Here is a 15478-nt window from a genome sequence, read left to right as displayed (position 1 = left end):
ACCCTTCAGCATCCTTGTGATCCTTCTGGATGCTCTCTAATAGCTTAATACCTTCCTTATATTAGTGTGTCCAAAACTGCCCACAATATTCAAGGTGAGGTCACCCCAGTGCAGAGCAGAGCGGGACAATCCTCTCCCTCAACCGGCTGGTGATGCTTTGCCTGATGCCCCCCAGGACAGGGTTGGCCCTCCTGGCTGCCAGGGCACTGCTGACTCATATTCAACTTGCCATCAACCAGGACCCCCAGGTCCCTTTCTGTGGCACTGCTTTCCAGTGTCTCGTTTCCCAGTCTGCATGTAGATCCAGGGTTGCCCCATCCAAGGTGCAAATCTGGCACTTTCCCTTGTTGAACTTCATATGGTTGATTGTTCACCTCTCTGATTTGTTGAGGTCTCTCTGCAGGGTCTCTCTGCCCTCAAGGAAGTCAACAGCTCCTCACAATTTAGTGTCATCAGCAAACTTAGTATTCCTTCGAGCCCTGCACCCATGTCGCTAATGAAAATGTGGAAGAGAACTGGGCCTAAGACGGAGGAGCCCTGCAGAACCCTGCTAGTGACCGGACTCCAACCTGATATTTCCCAGTCATGGCTGCCCATCAAAAGAGATATAACCTCTGCTGATATATAGTTTTCTTGTTGAGGGAAAGTAAAGAGGGTCTTTTCAACACTTATAACCTCTCCGTCTTCATCCTGGACTCTAATAACATTCACTAGACTTTGCTGCTTGGCCTTAGACTGCTGAAACCAATACAATTGATCACTACTGAATTATCTGCTCCCACCTGTATCTAAAACATGTTAGACTACTATTTTTTTCATGGAAAGTGTGATACAAGTCCTACACAAACTCTTGTGTACTTGTAGGTGTTGATATCCATAGTGAGAAATTCCATGAAGGAAGATTTTCAGGGTCCTATTCCCTAGAAAATATGTTAAACTGTTTCAGTTTTCAGAGTGCATTAGTAATGGTCCTGTAGATTTTATCATAGCCTCTGTCTCTCAACAGGTTTCAGTGTATACATTGTTTCTAACTTCAAAGGCTACCTTTAGGTATAATGAGCTATTTCTCCAAGGACTGACATAATGTTTCCCTAAGAGAGTTTAAAAAAACAAACATAGAACTAGGGTTTTTCATTGCACTCATTTCTATTGGAACTTCAGATAGGTTCCCCTGCTATAATCTGCACCCACAGAAATTGGAACAGTAAACTGTAAATTTAGGTTTAATTGAAAAAACTGACAGTGCAAGAAATTCAGAGTATCCTCTGGTTTCTGATGGTATATAGGAGACTTGATGACTGCATTTCAACTAAGCTCCCTCAGCTTCTTCACTCAAATTTTCCTAGGCAGATACCAAGGATGAGCTAAGAGCAGCAGTTTTTATCATAAAATGAAACATGTAAAGTAAATATTTGTATAATACTTCTGTTCAAACTAATCTTATAACAAAATTTAATATATTTATATCACTTTCTCCCTGAAAAGTATCATTAGAACACAGAAATTATCTTTTATATTCTAACTAGCACACAATTTATGCCAAAATTCAGTTCTCAAATTGGTCTCTGCCATTCTAAAAACTGTAGCATTTTTAAAGTGCTAAACCATTTTATTTCTGTTACAAATTCTCAGACATGCCTGAGAAATGGGTGAAGAAGTAGGGGGGATGTTTCTGAATGTTAGAGATATGATTAATTGAACAAATGGTACCAATTATATCTGTCTTTAATCTAACGTAACATGCATGAGACTTGTATACAGCAAAATCCCAAATACCTGCATCAGCCAAGAGAATTTGGATATATCTGAAGAATGAGGTTTTCCTTTTTGTAGACAAAATGAATGTGCTTGTTTAGGCTATAAAGGTGAGAAAGAATGGAAAGATGAAACAGGGTATACATTCCCAGTGCCTGAGAAAAGAAAGCTCAGCATTGCACTGTGCTGCATACCCTGGCAAAGAGTTTTGCTTGATAGAAACAGGAGTGCATTTGATGTGTTAAAGGAATACATGAGTTTGTTCAACTCGTGTTTCTCTAAATCTTTTCCAAAGTTAGTCGATGTTGAAATAGCTTCACAAGATATTACAAAATTCAAACATTCTTAGTATATTATCATAATTATAAGATTAAAACCTCAGTGTGCTATGTAGTCAAGATACTAAGATCTCTGGATAATATGCTGTTTGGATAACAGAAAAGAATATGAGAAAACTAAGATTAAAGACTACATTAATTCTGGGAAATAGTGAAAAGAACTAAAATGCATCAACGGTGTCTGAGATAATACAGCAAAAACAATCCTGAACAAGATATTTCTGCATAGTCCCTAGTCATAGTGCCTCAGTCATATTATATTTTTTTTTTAAAACATCCCCAAAAAAGTAACCCAGGGAAACTAAAGACAATTTATGAAATGCCCCAAGTTGAGAACAGTTAGACACTAAGAGAGTGCACAGGGAAAGCACCACATGTGCTTACCCCACTCTTCTTCCTGGTGCAGAGGGAACCAACCTAATTCTGAAGTTCAAAATAACAAAACAAAACCATTCAGGTTACTGGCATTGGAAGTGATCTGTTGGTTTCCCTGCAGCCAGTGTGAGTCATGTAGGTTGGCTGTTAAAGACAACCCCAGAGCTTTTCCAGAAAACAAAATGGTGATCCTGCAAGCTGTTGAACTTGCAAATGGGAACACTTGTGTGCTGATCTCTACCTGTGAAGTACACTAGTACAGCTCATTGTGTCAGGAAAGTCATAAATATCCTTTTAAATTTACAGCACGTGGCAAAAGATGATACTCTTGAAATGAAACCGATCAAATAAATATTGTCCTCTGCTTCAGCGCTAAGTGCTTATGAACTGCCTGGTGTGTAAGCACACTTACAACAGACCTGCCACTATGCTGCCTCTAACTACAAAGAGCCAAGATCACGAAGAGGGCAATGAAAAAGGGCTGCCCACCACACAAAGTGGGCTTAATCCTTCCCAAGTGCTCAGATCACATCCTCCTGCCCGCTGCCAGCATCGCCACCGCCCCCTGCTCAGAAGATGGCAGGCACCCTGAGGGTCTGTAATGAGCCAAGGTATGTAGGGGTAAGCTACCCTTTACAGCAAGGTCTTTGGGAACTCAAGGATTGTCAGGAACACATATAGGCATTGATGTCATGCCCTACAGCTAGGAAAACAATTTAAAACAATGTAAGTAGTAGGCCACCGCGCAGTAGCCAACATATTCGTTCCATCAAAAACAAATTAGAGTTTTTATATTTGAGTAGCATAAATGAACTGATGCGTGCAAAGAAACTCAGGTTAAATTAGAGGGAAATAATGCATTGCTGAAAACAAAATTTATTTCTCTAACTTCTAGTAAAATCTGAACTGTGTGCTCTACAATGAAAGGAATTTTATTTACCCTCTAACATTTTCAAAAACAGGACACTTTCTTAGATGACAAAATTTAAAGTAAAATATTGCAGCATCAGTGGAATAACAAATACATATTTACAAGTAAAAATATGTTTGAATTAAAAACAATATACCTGACTACAAATAATTAAGGATACTGCTGAAGATACCATGATAAAATATATCCAGGCATATTTAAATAATTCATTTCAATACCTTGCATGAGATGAAACATTTATTTTCTTATTGCTATAAACTGATCAAAGGTATCTCAAATATAACTATTTAGAGATTTATTAGTTTTCTTTACATACCTGCATCCCCTATAGAAACAAAGCAGAACAATTTTCCTCTCAAAAATTAAGGTCTACATTCTACTGCCTAGATAGGAGTTTTTGAGATTTTTTTTTCCCATAAGTCGGGTGCAACTGTGCATATATGCTTAATTTATTAGTACATTTAATCTAATTTTATATGCAGCCATTTGAAAATAAATCACAGTATGTTTGAAGTCTGCTACAAAGTTTGATGCAGTTTGAGATGCAGCATATATTTTACACACAAACAGCTTTGACCTATGCACTCTAAGAGCAAAAGCAGCTATAAAAGCATGTGACTTCTAATAGAAGTTTTTTCAAAGGAGTATTTTTTCCCCTTTCAAAATGTTCTTACCTCTTCTTTTGTCTTTTTTGATATGACTCTTAGCCAGTCTCCAATCATGCTGAGGACAGCTGCAAAGTAAGCAAGTCCAACAAGGATCCAGAACCACACCACTGGCTTATAAAAATCTAGATATTCAATATCTGATCCCCCTGAAAAACAACACAGTTAAAATTAAATCAAACATAATAGTTATAGGTGCAAAGATGGTTTAAAATTAATTTTCCCAGAAAGGTTGCATTTCTTAAAACTTCTGTTTTCTTACCCAGGCAAAAATTCCTAGCAAAATGTTTTGTTGCATTTGAATAACTGTAATAAAAATTCATCCACTCTCGAAAGCAAAATTTGAAGTATGCAAATTTTAGACAATGATTGCTAATCATTCATAATATTAATAAATGAACGCAAACTGATTCCATTTCTGATATAATTCCTTAAGGTAGAGATCATTGAGGCCAGCTTGAGAGAAAGGACTTCCCACCTGCTCCAAATAACCATGCTGTACTAGATTTTAAGTATTACTCTGGCTGTAATGTGTTCATACCCTGAGAAAGCTGTTTTGCAAGGACTTAAAAACATCTCGAACTTTTAGCCTTAGTAAAGAAAGACTAACACTTGCATTAGCAAGTGTCCCTGTTGGGTAGGCAAACATTATCATCTCCATTTTGCAGAGGGAAACCAGGGTACAGGGACTTGAGCTGAACTAATCATACTCAAAAAAATATGGATAAAATAGATGTCAGCTGACGGCAGTTTTTTTGAATCCCACTGCCATAATTACCAGTCACTTCTGTTCGGCATTAAAGAAAAAAAAGCACAAACTTCTTGTCTGTGATGGGGCTTTCAGGTGTCATACAGCTATAGAGAACAGATGTCTCATCTCCACAGAAAAAAGTTATGTTCTTCCAGAGCTCTTGACAATATGAAATAACTCACATTTCACATCTTGCAGTATAATAAAACAGAAGCGTTAAACTTTCAGTGCATCTCTGTTACAACAAATAAAATCAGACTTCTGGTTTATGTTGCTGCAAACAGTGGTTTAAGTGCATATCTGCCCACAATTGAAGAGACTCTACAGTAAAACCTTTTCTGACACATAGAAGTAGCCTGTGTGGGTACATAACACGTTGCTTTATGTATCTGCATCCTATACTGAAACAGTCAAAGGAAAATTGGCCCCAAAATATCATGCACCTTGTTACATTAACAAGATTAACTCTCATGGAGAGTAATGCTTTTACATAGTTTTATTATCACTGAGATTACCTGCAAATAACAAAGAATTTTACAGGCAGTTATCTTTGTATGGAAGCCCTCACAGACAGAAATTTTGTTACTTTCATATCAATTAGACCTTTTCATCAAAATACATCAAGCTGCAATGGTTTACTCAACTATCCAAGAGATGAATCCACATTGTGAAAATGGATATGCTTTGACACCCTTGTAATCCCAGGCAAAGGTAGAAGACAGCCAAACACTAATGGGATGAGTTTGTCACAGCACAAGACAAACAAAACATCAGAAATGAAGTAATTTGTTAACAACATCCATCTCACGTCAATCTAGTAAAAGAGGATTTTACGGACAATTCACCAAAAATTTGTTGTATTTCAGAAAATCATTGATTACCACCATGTCTTTGCTCTATCAGGGGCTAGTGTTTGGTGGTTCATCTTCTTCAGCTGTTCACACAATGCACAAGAAAGTATCATAGAAAGTATCCACTTGGTTTTTAATTTTTGGCATGTTGTGTTTATAAACTGAAACTGGAACCTAACTCTGCCAGTCTGCGGGAAGAGTTTCCTTCACAGTTTATACTTAATTTGTTTGGAGCAAAGTTAATTACTGGGGCAGGAGTTAGGACATAGTCATATTCGATCAAGTTTTCTGTACTGTCTGGCCAGGAGATGGCTCCATCTAGCTGTGCCCAAAGGAGTTCAGCTTTCCTAAATTTAAAAGGACAAAAAGTATCCAAAGAAACAATCTAGGATAAGGCTTAGCAGCTAAACCCTTTTAAATGTTGAACTTCTGAATTTCAAGGACTCCTTAGGCGAATTCACAATTTAATCGAATCTCAGGGAGACAGAGAGAGACATACCTAAGGGTGTTTGTCCTGAGATAAATACTGTCTCCTGTGATGTTCAAACTACTCTAATGCAGCTACCTGGGAATGTCATTAGATAGGATTTTACTGGGAGGAAAACATGATCGAAAGTCAACTGTACTGAATTTCAAGGAAATGAATTCATTACCTACTGAATTACAATTCATTTAAATTGGTATGAATGTATTTAGGTATGAGTGGGCATAGCTAAATGTACTTATACTGAAGTACAGCAATAATCCAATGAGTTTATGCGTAACATTATAAAAAGCATATCAATATGATTCGCTATCATCTTTCTTTTGCAAAGCAAATTGGTTTATGTAGCCCTTTAGGAAGCAAAATGCTGAGAAGGCAGAAGTTGAATTCTGTTGTTTGTTTGGCAAAACCAATTTTGTGGGCTGTAGGACAAAGTTTTTTTCCCAGCTTTGTTTAACCTCTACCCAAAATAGGTTACAACCACAATAAAGAAGAAATCTCACAACTGGAGCATGCTTACTCTTTAACTAGCAATTTCACTGCCATACTCTGTTACCAAGAGCAGCCACACTTCATTGCCAAGATGTTTTGTGGTAAAGATTTGATCCAAAGTAGCTTGAAATCTATGAGAAATCAAAGAGTTTTCCCATCCATCTTCATCAGAGGCTACTATATTGCTGCTGCCACCATCCTTATGTTTGCAAAACAACTTCTGAATTATTTGGGATTTTCAACACTTTGGAAAGCATAGGTTGTTCTATGGCCCAGACACATACTCCTTACTGAGGTGAAGAACTCCATTTTAGTGAAGAATAGCATTAGAGAATATTTCAGTGGTGCTTTAGGACAGATTCTGCTTCTCAAGTGTACGAATATATATATTTTTACTTATTTATATACATAAAACAAATATCTTTTAAGTAAATAATTTTCTTTACTGTTGCCACTCTTTTCCCCATTCTTTCTACAGCTAACTGACTCAAAATAGAAACATTTGATGTTGAGTATCTTAATTCCATACCAGCACAAATTTCTGAGTTATTCAAAAGTTGGCCCTTCAAATCACGAAATGTCTATGATTTTTCATAAGCAGTAAAAATTAGTCTGGGTATAAAAATATGATTTAATTCAGTTTTAATTGCAGAATAATGAGTAGCTGTCCATCACATCTGTTGTGAAATATCTGGCAAACACATTTAATCTACAAATGTCACCTGTCCCACTCCAAAGAAATATGGAGGTTCAGCCCTGCAGCTTGAAAGGAGTTACCTCTGAGGATTGCAGAAAGAGAGACAGAGAAAAGCTAGCTTCTGAGGAGATGCAGAAATGCAGAAGGCTTGGGACAAGATAATAGTGCACTGTCTGTGAGGGAGAATGTAAGTAGGCCATACGAGTCACTTGATGCTACTCAATGGAAAATGGAAAGCTACTTCAGAATACAAACCATAGGTATAAAACACCCCTTATGCACTGTCCTGCACAGACATCAAGCAAGACAGCACTCCAACTTAAACTTAAAACAGGCTGCATAGTTCACACCAGACAGCCCCTATTATGGACATGAGGTCCTGAGGGAGCAAAGAGCACTTCCAAATGCCTAAAAAAGACACAAAGCCCGCGGGAGAGCGCACAGCTCTCTTATGGGATGTTCGACACACCTCTTGCTCAGCGCGATAGGAATTGATTTCTGTAGAGGCCTTTCTGCCAGTTTGTAGTATCACATGGTGAGAGCAGATCAACTGGGCTGCTATTGACCACCAGGTGAAGTGTTCCAGCTTGGTGACATTAAATGAGACTAAAATATCTCAGCACTCTACAAACTGGGTCTCAGTCCAACCAATACAGTGCAGACCCAGGTGTCTGTATTACAATGGCCGTACCTCAGATTCAATCACAGACTGAAACAGTAAAAAAAGCAGCAAGTTAAAAATCAGAACTCAAACTAGGAAAACAAAACAAACAAACACACACACACCCCTAAAAAAAATAACAAAAGAGCTGGAATACATTTTTAAAGTAAGACCTGTAAAATTCTGTGATCTGTTTAACTGGACCAATTGAGAAATAATCTTATGTCATCATTATACCCCACTGTGAAACAGACTATTGATGTGCTGTTTATATTTCTGCCCTCTACTTAATTCAGTCAAGTTTTGGACATGTCACCTAATTTAGATTTGAAACCTGTTAGATTAACTCCATTAGAAATATTTGACTAAACTTTCCAAACTGCTCTGTAAGTTAAAGGATTTATCTGTACATTTGAACAACATATTGTCATTTGTACATTTATTCATGTGCCTCAGTGCTAACTTTAGTACCCAATAATACCTTTCATTGTAATAAAAAATGACACATTGACCTGGAAAGATTTTTTTTCTCTTTCACAAGATATTCATGGTTTTGGCTGGATTTTCCTTTGTCATGTTCAAGTCAATGGTTTCTCTTGAAAACAAGAAAAGGGATGTTTGACTATGTCCTGATTTTCATACAACAGTGCAGGCTATAATACAGTTTTTCTTTTTTTCCTGAAAAGCTACACTAAGCTTTCTTTAATTAAAAAAATTGTCTCCATAAAAAAAAGTTCAACCACTCCAAAAATTAGAAAAATCAATTTCATAAGACAGAGGAACATTTAGTTTATTTTTTTTTTGGAATACAGTTCATATATTTTCTTGAAATGCATTATAAGGCCTCTTTTCCCTCCCTGCATGAACTATGAGTTATCAGTCTTTTATGTTTGCCTTAAGGCATCTTGCTGATGGAAACCACAGCTGAGGGAAACCACAGCTGAAATTTCCACAGGCTCCAAATAACAACTTAGACTCTGACTACCAAAGGGGATGTTTTGGCATTCTAGTTTCTGGGAACACAGTACATGATCTCATGTACAAATGAGAAGAAACTTTTGAAAAAATTTTGGAGAACTACAAGAATTTCTAATATGACAATCTGCACTACAGCCTTTAACACCATTACGTTCCTAAATCCCAAGTTCTTCTGTTGGCTCCCTTTTGGTACAGCTTTTCAGAAACACACTCTCCTTTGGCTCCTAAAAGTTCTTCAGGGCTTCTCTTCATCTCTTACCTGTAGTAGTGCCAGAAAGCAGCAAATTCTATGATCGTGAAAAATGACAGATATTGTAAGAAATATTTCTTTAAACCCCAATACCTATGTTAACACAACCGTGAGATTTATATGTAGGGCTTGCAAACTTACGTTTTTTCTCTCTGAGATGACAGTTCCCAGAAAAAAGGAGATTATTTGAAAGTTTTCAACTATATAGGAATTTTGGATTTTTGAGGGAACTTCATGAGCCAAAACTGACACATATTTATGAATTATCATGTGGACCTCTGGTGTGCTAAAAGAATTGCCATTTTGATTTTTATTGCTAAGAGTACACTCTGCTATAATTGCAAATTAGAATATCACTGCCCACCACCACACTTCAGATTTAACTGGAATTCTGTGGAATCCAATGTGAGGATTTTTTCCAAATGCATTGCACCGAGGCACTAAGTGGACTGAAGCACAATTCTGTCTGCTACATGACGAACTGAGACCACCATGCTCAAGAGGCACAATTTCAGATACAGTACCCATATTCTATCACGACAACCTCTCCCACATCCTTATAGATAATTCCATGCCTTAACTCTACATTTCTCCCCTGTTTACAGACTCAGCTTTCCACAGCTTCAAGGAGAATGCTCTAGACAAAGCCTACCACAAAAGTATCAGTGGCCCTTTGCATCCATACAAGTTTTGACTTACCTTAAGGAAAAACAAGCAACCCAAAAATCATAAAGAAAACTTAGTAATTTGTTAGAGTACAAAAGATTCTTCATATTTCCTCAAAATTAATAAGGAAGCCTAGCCCTTAGGACAAATTCTCTCAGCCGTATTGAGAACTTGCAATGTCAGTTTTTTTCAAATAGCTTAGTACTTATACACACGGTGGCTGTAAGCTTCCACCATGCAAAGCACATTCAATTAATATCTTACCTATTTTTCAGAATTTTTATTTAACTAGCCATGTTAAATAACGAGAAAACAAGTGGACCTCTCTGAAAAATCCTTCAAGCCACTGGCCATAAACTATATTAGTCCGCCCAAAGATGATAATATTGTCAACTTCATCTCTGACAAAATATAGTCCAGTGGCAACATTAATCTCCCAGTTAGGATGGAGTCAACATCTAACCCTGTTCTCTTGAGCATTATCTCTGTGAGTACAAGTCCCATTCCCAAATATTGAAACTTTCAGTCAATAACTTATTGCAGTTCGAGTGCCAGTCTTACATATGTTACTCAAAGGAAATAGAAAACATTCATGACACTTTGAAATAATGGATTTTAAAATAAATAAAAAAATGTAGCAAGTGAACCATAAAAGGCCATCAGCTATAGAACAATGTAATTCAAGGACATTCTGTAGAAAGTGTTTCCTGGTAAAATTAAAAAGCGGACATGATGTAGGAACAAATTATTGATATCAAGTGGCCTACAAATAGAAAAGTTATGGAAATATATAATGGGAGTAATGATGAATGTACTCAGTGTTCTCATTAGAGCCAAGTGGGCATTTCACATAATGCTTTACAGTAAATATAACTAGGTCTTCATAGGTCTATCATTTTTATTCCCTGACATACATGTATCCTTCAGGAATGAAAGTCTAAAGCATCCAGACTCTTGACTTGGAAACACCATAAATTTTTTATTTGATGCTAGTTAGTATCTGATCAGAATCACAAAATCCTGAAGACAGAATTTAAATAAGACAAAGAGTATGCAAAAGAAAAGGGAAAGGGAGAAACCAGTGACACACATACAAAAAAAATGAACATCACAAATAACTATGTAAAAGTTCAAATAAATTTGATTTGCTATTTTACAGCTCAATTTTATAATTTACAAGAATCTTTGGCAACTTCTCATGCAACCTTCATTTTTAGAATGCTCTCATAGCTTAGCATCTTCACCAATAACTAAATTTCCTCCCATTTTACCCAGATCATTTATGACTCTTGGGAGTGGTCTTGTGCTGGATTTGATGATCCCTGTGGGTCCCTTACAACTCAGTGCATTCTGTGATTCTGTGAATATGCCAAACAGCTCAGATACTTCAGAGGTCCTTGTCAGGCTTCAACAACCCTCTGCCAGCAAAAAGGCCAGTCACATTACTGCCATGAGGCAAAACTTCATGCAAGTTTATTAGAGGAGTTACCCAGTTGGAGACCCTCAGCTTGGTACACTTGGGCTCATGCCACAGCCGTGGGTACAGATGAGGCACAGGATGAGCCCACAGCACGTAGATGTCGATTATAAACGTGACACTCTGGTTGAGTAGCTATGGACAGCAGCCCAGCACTTCTGGCCTTCTCAGCCACCTCTGCCTTGCACAGAGTTCAGAGCTGGGAGAGGTGTCTCATGCAAGAGAGTTGATGGTGCCACACAAGCAGAAGCATCAAATCAGACTGAAGAAAGTAAGTCTCAGACTCAAAGCACAAAGCTCTGAATTTCTAATCCTCACTTCTACACATCACTGACTTTGATCAACATGCTATCTCAACAGAGACAGCATACATTTAAATCTATTCTGGGAAGTGGACTAACACCTCTAACACCTTTTCAATAAAAAAGTTGACACAGAGAACCAGCCCAAGTTTTTTTTACCTCAGTATGTCAAAGTTATTTGCAACCAATCCAGGTTAATAGAACCATAAAAGTTGGACACATTGTCTGTGAATTGTGCTAAACCTTCTCCTTACATTACAAAACACACATGAGACAAACACATACTGACAAAAAAAAAAATCTCCAAAGCAGGATCCAACAGCATTACAGACACTTCAATGACAGAAACAGATTTCTGGAACATTTTGAAAGTAAGGGAGGCACACAAAGACTAAATCATATAACTTTACAGGGTGAGATTTTTTTAGCAACTCCAGCTGAAAACATAGTCATCTTAAAATACTGTATTTATTCTTGCACCTCATTATCTGTAAGAACAAAATAAAAAAAAATTATCTAAAAATTAAATTTCTTTTAACAGTATAGGAGGAGAATAAACACAGTATGTAGAAACAGGTACCATGACTTTCATTGTCCCACCTCCCATCTCTAGACTGCCACATCAACTAAAATGAGGGCAGGTTCTGTTACATGCACTGACACAAGAATGATAAAGGGTAAAACTGTGAGACAGGCACCACAAGAGAGACATGTCTGTCCCAAAAATAAGACAAAAAATGCAGAATTAATATCACTGTGCAAAATATTGTAAGATAAAAAGTTAGGAGAAAATCTTACCTGCAACATAGTCACCAAATCCAATGGTAGTTAAAGTGATGACCACAAAGTAAATTGCATCTAGTGTGTTCCAGCCTTCTATGTGCTTGAATATAACTGCAGGAAGAGCAACAAACAGCACACAGCCAAACAGTATGAATATTATTGTTGAAATTATGCGAATCTTTGTCTGACTCACATTCCATTTCTGGAAATAGAAGGGGAAAGAGAAGAAATCCATGGTTAATAAAACTGCACATAACTCCACATAAATACCCATCCATCACCCCTGGTGTTCACTGCATTGCTCTAGAAGACAGTGCATTATAACTCTCAAACAGGAAAATCCAACCAAGATTTTATTTTTTGAAGAGGTTTCAAAGCAAACATGACTATCCTAGGATAGTCACACTGTGGCCACATTTGTGTTCTGGGTGAGTGGCATGTATAGCATTAATTAATATTAACAGCTGATCATGCTAAAGTTTTGAGGGGGGTCTAGATATTCAAGTGACCTTCAAGCAGTGCAGGCACCTGTAATATCTCTACTTCTGTGCATCCACAAATAAGCAAACAAATAAGGTGACTTTTAACCATACAGTTCTCTCTAGTCAAGCAATTGGTTAAACACAACCATAGAAAACAGAACTGGAAGTGATGTAAGAAATCACCTTTTCCAAACCTGGTCCAAGACAAAAACAACCCCACTTAAGCCACTGCAAACACATTACTGGCCAGACATGTGATTGTGCTTAATTGCTCTTGTCATTTGAGAGTTTCCAATGCATAACCTGCATCTCAACTCCTTCAGTTTAAATATATTATTTATGATCTTATCCAAGGCAAATCAAAAGATTGCTAGTTTTGTCTTTCAAGCAAACTTTCACAGGTGTTTTCTTTCAGTCATATGCTCTTTAGTCCAAATAAATTAATTTCTTTGTTTTTCTTCCCCTTTCAATTCTTGTTGTTATTACTTGGCATGAGCAAACTATCCCATGTCTCACTAAGTGTTGTACTAAAAACTAGATATGAAAAAAATAGCACAAAATAGAGTGGAAGGATCCTTTCTTATGTTTTGCCTATTATTATATTTACTTTCCTATTTATACTTTCAACTGTGATGTAGATTTTTCCACAGCAATAAGACATTAACCCATATGAGCCCCTAGAGTCTGCAGAAAGTTTCTATAAAATTGCACCTATACATCTGTAATTGACATATAATTGAATATTTTATTATTCCTTCCAATAGTACTTTGAATTTGTCCTTCTTGAATTTCAACCTATCTATTCAGACTTCTTTTCAAAATTTTTAAGATAATTTTGAATGCTAATTCTGTCTTCCACCTTCTGGTTCTCTCCCCATCTTGAGATAATCTGTAGATTTAATGAACCAAGTTGTGTCAGCTACTAATATTTTCTTCTAAACTGTACCAAAGCTAGAACAGACTACTGCAAAGTCCCATTTGACATGGTCAGCCAATTTAACATTTTACAAAAAAAGATTTCCATACATCCAATGCATACTGGTTCAGCTTAAAAGAAGGGAATATATAAACCCAGAAATTTCCACAAAAATAGATCAAAAATGAAATCAGATTGTTCATGGTGCAGGTTTTCTTGTTTTTAAGTTTTAATGGAAATTGTATTTTACAGTCAACATGACCAAGGTCAAGCTGCTGTAAACCAAATCACAGTAGCAGTTTGGGTTATGGCAACATAAAATTCCCTGCTCTGACACATCAGCACCTTCCAGTTTCTTAGGAGAATTAATAAATAGGATAAAAGACTGCAACTTAAGGACTAGTGTTTTCTTTCAGATGTTGTCAAAAGAGGGAAACATACTGCTTTTTGTGTTGGGACATTCTTGTTACAGGGATACATCCATGAGGAAAAAGAAAAAAAAGGAAAACCATTATCTCTCTGAGCAAAAGAGACACAAAAATTGATTTCAGATCTTCTATACTTTTAAGAAAAGAAAATCAGTTACAAAACCCAGAAATTATAAAATGTTCTTATCGAATGTTCTTGCCTTTTTTAGACAAGCCTCAGTGGATTTCTATGTTATTCACCAGTACCTTGTCTGGACCTGAACTTACGGTTCAAAGCCAAAAATATATGCCTTTTCTAACACCTTTCAGGCTTGTATTTACGTGTTGCATAAGGCTACTCAGCACAGGCCCAGTTTGCTTTGCTTCAAAAATAAAGCCATGTCAGATCCCTTCTATACAGAAAAGGTGTCCCCCATGAAAGATTAGGACTTGTTGCAGAAAAACAGGCCTTCTAACACAAGCAGTGCTGATGCAAACAAAGCTACAAAGTCAAGTTGGTTACTAAGTATTCACAGCTTCAAAAATCTGTTAGTAAAATGCAACATTAATGTAATTTTTTGTGTGTGAAACAGATTCTGGATTCAAGGCATTGGTTGTTAAGAACCTGAACTTTTATCAATATCTGCGCAAGCTTCTAGTCTGTTTGACGGTCTCTTCCTCTATTGAAGCTGTGCTACTTCACATGAATGATTAAAGACTTGTAGCCAAATAAAATAAAGGGCATGATCCTGTAGTCTGTGCTAAACGGTTTAGCAAAAGAGGCTGAAAACACCTTAAACTGTGAATACAGCCTAGTGAGGAGACCACAAAGTGTAGTCCAATGCCAGGGGAGCACCAATAGGCTTTCTATCTTTTATCCTGTCTTGCTGTTGTGAATGACCAAGGCTTTAGTCACCTACAGACCCATAAACTTGGAAATGTAAGCATTCCTCGGGTATGATGGAATCTAAGCAGAGATTTTAAGAATTGCGATTTTAAGACTCAGATACAAAACATGATCTGTGAATCAATTCACAGCAACAGTAACAATTTCCATGTTACCCCTACAGCTCCCCTCTTATATCTCTTTGAGTCACTGATTTGTTATCACAATCTATATAAAATCCTTTAAGGTCAAGGATCACAGTAAGCTGAGGAGTACAAGGGCAAAGCAAAAATAAAATACTTGTTCCTCTTCCTAGCCACAATCATTGTAG

General features: G+C 37.0%; 1 protein-coding gene across 7 annotated transcripts in view; it reads right to left on the bottom strand.

Moving 5' to 3' along the window:
• KCNK2 (potassium two pore domain channel subfamily K member 2) overlaps nucleotides 1-15478 on the bottom strand; it is a 107683-nt gene that overhangs the window by 14367 nt on the left and 77838 nt on the right. For all 7 annotated transcript variants that reach the window (XM_051783933.1, XM_051783932.1, XM_051783937.1 and 4 more), the window contains 2 exons: nucleotides 12472-12658; nucleotides 4074-4213 (listed from right to left, as the gene is read on the bottom strand). In XM_051783933.1, coding sequence (XP_051639893.1) covers nucleotides 4074-4213; nucleotides 12472-12658 — 327 coding nt within the window. The remainder of the gene's footprint in view (nucleotides 1-4073; nucleotides 4214-12471; nucleotides 12659-15478) is intronic.

This window comes from Manacus candei, unplaced genomic scaffold, assembly GCF_025592945.1.
Source record: "Manacus candei isolate 608988 ecotype Guabito, Panama unplaced genomic scaffold, ASM2559294v1 h1tg000017l, whole genome shotgun sequence".
Classification (NCBI taxonomy): Eukaryota; Metazoa; Chordata; class Aves; order Passeriformes; family Pipridae; genus Manacus; species Manacus candei.
Note: the sequence above shows the minus strand (reverse complement) of the source record. Positions and strands in the feature narration are given on the sequence as shown.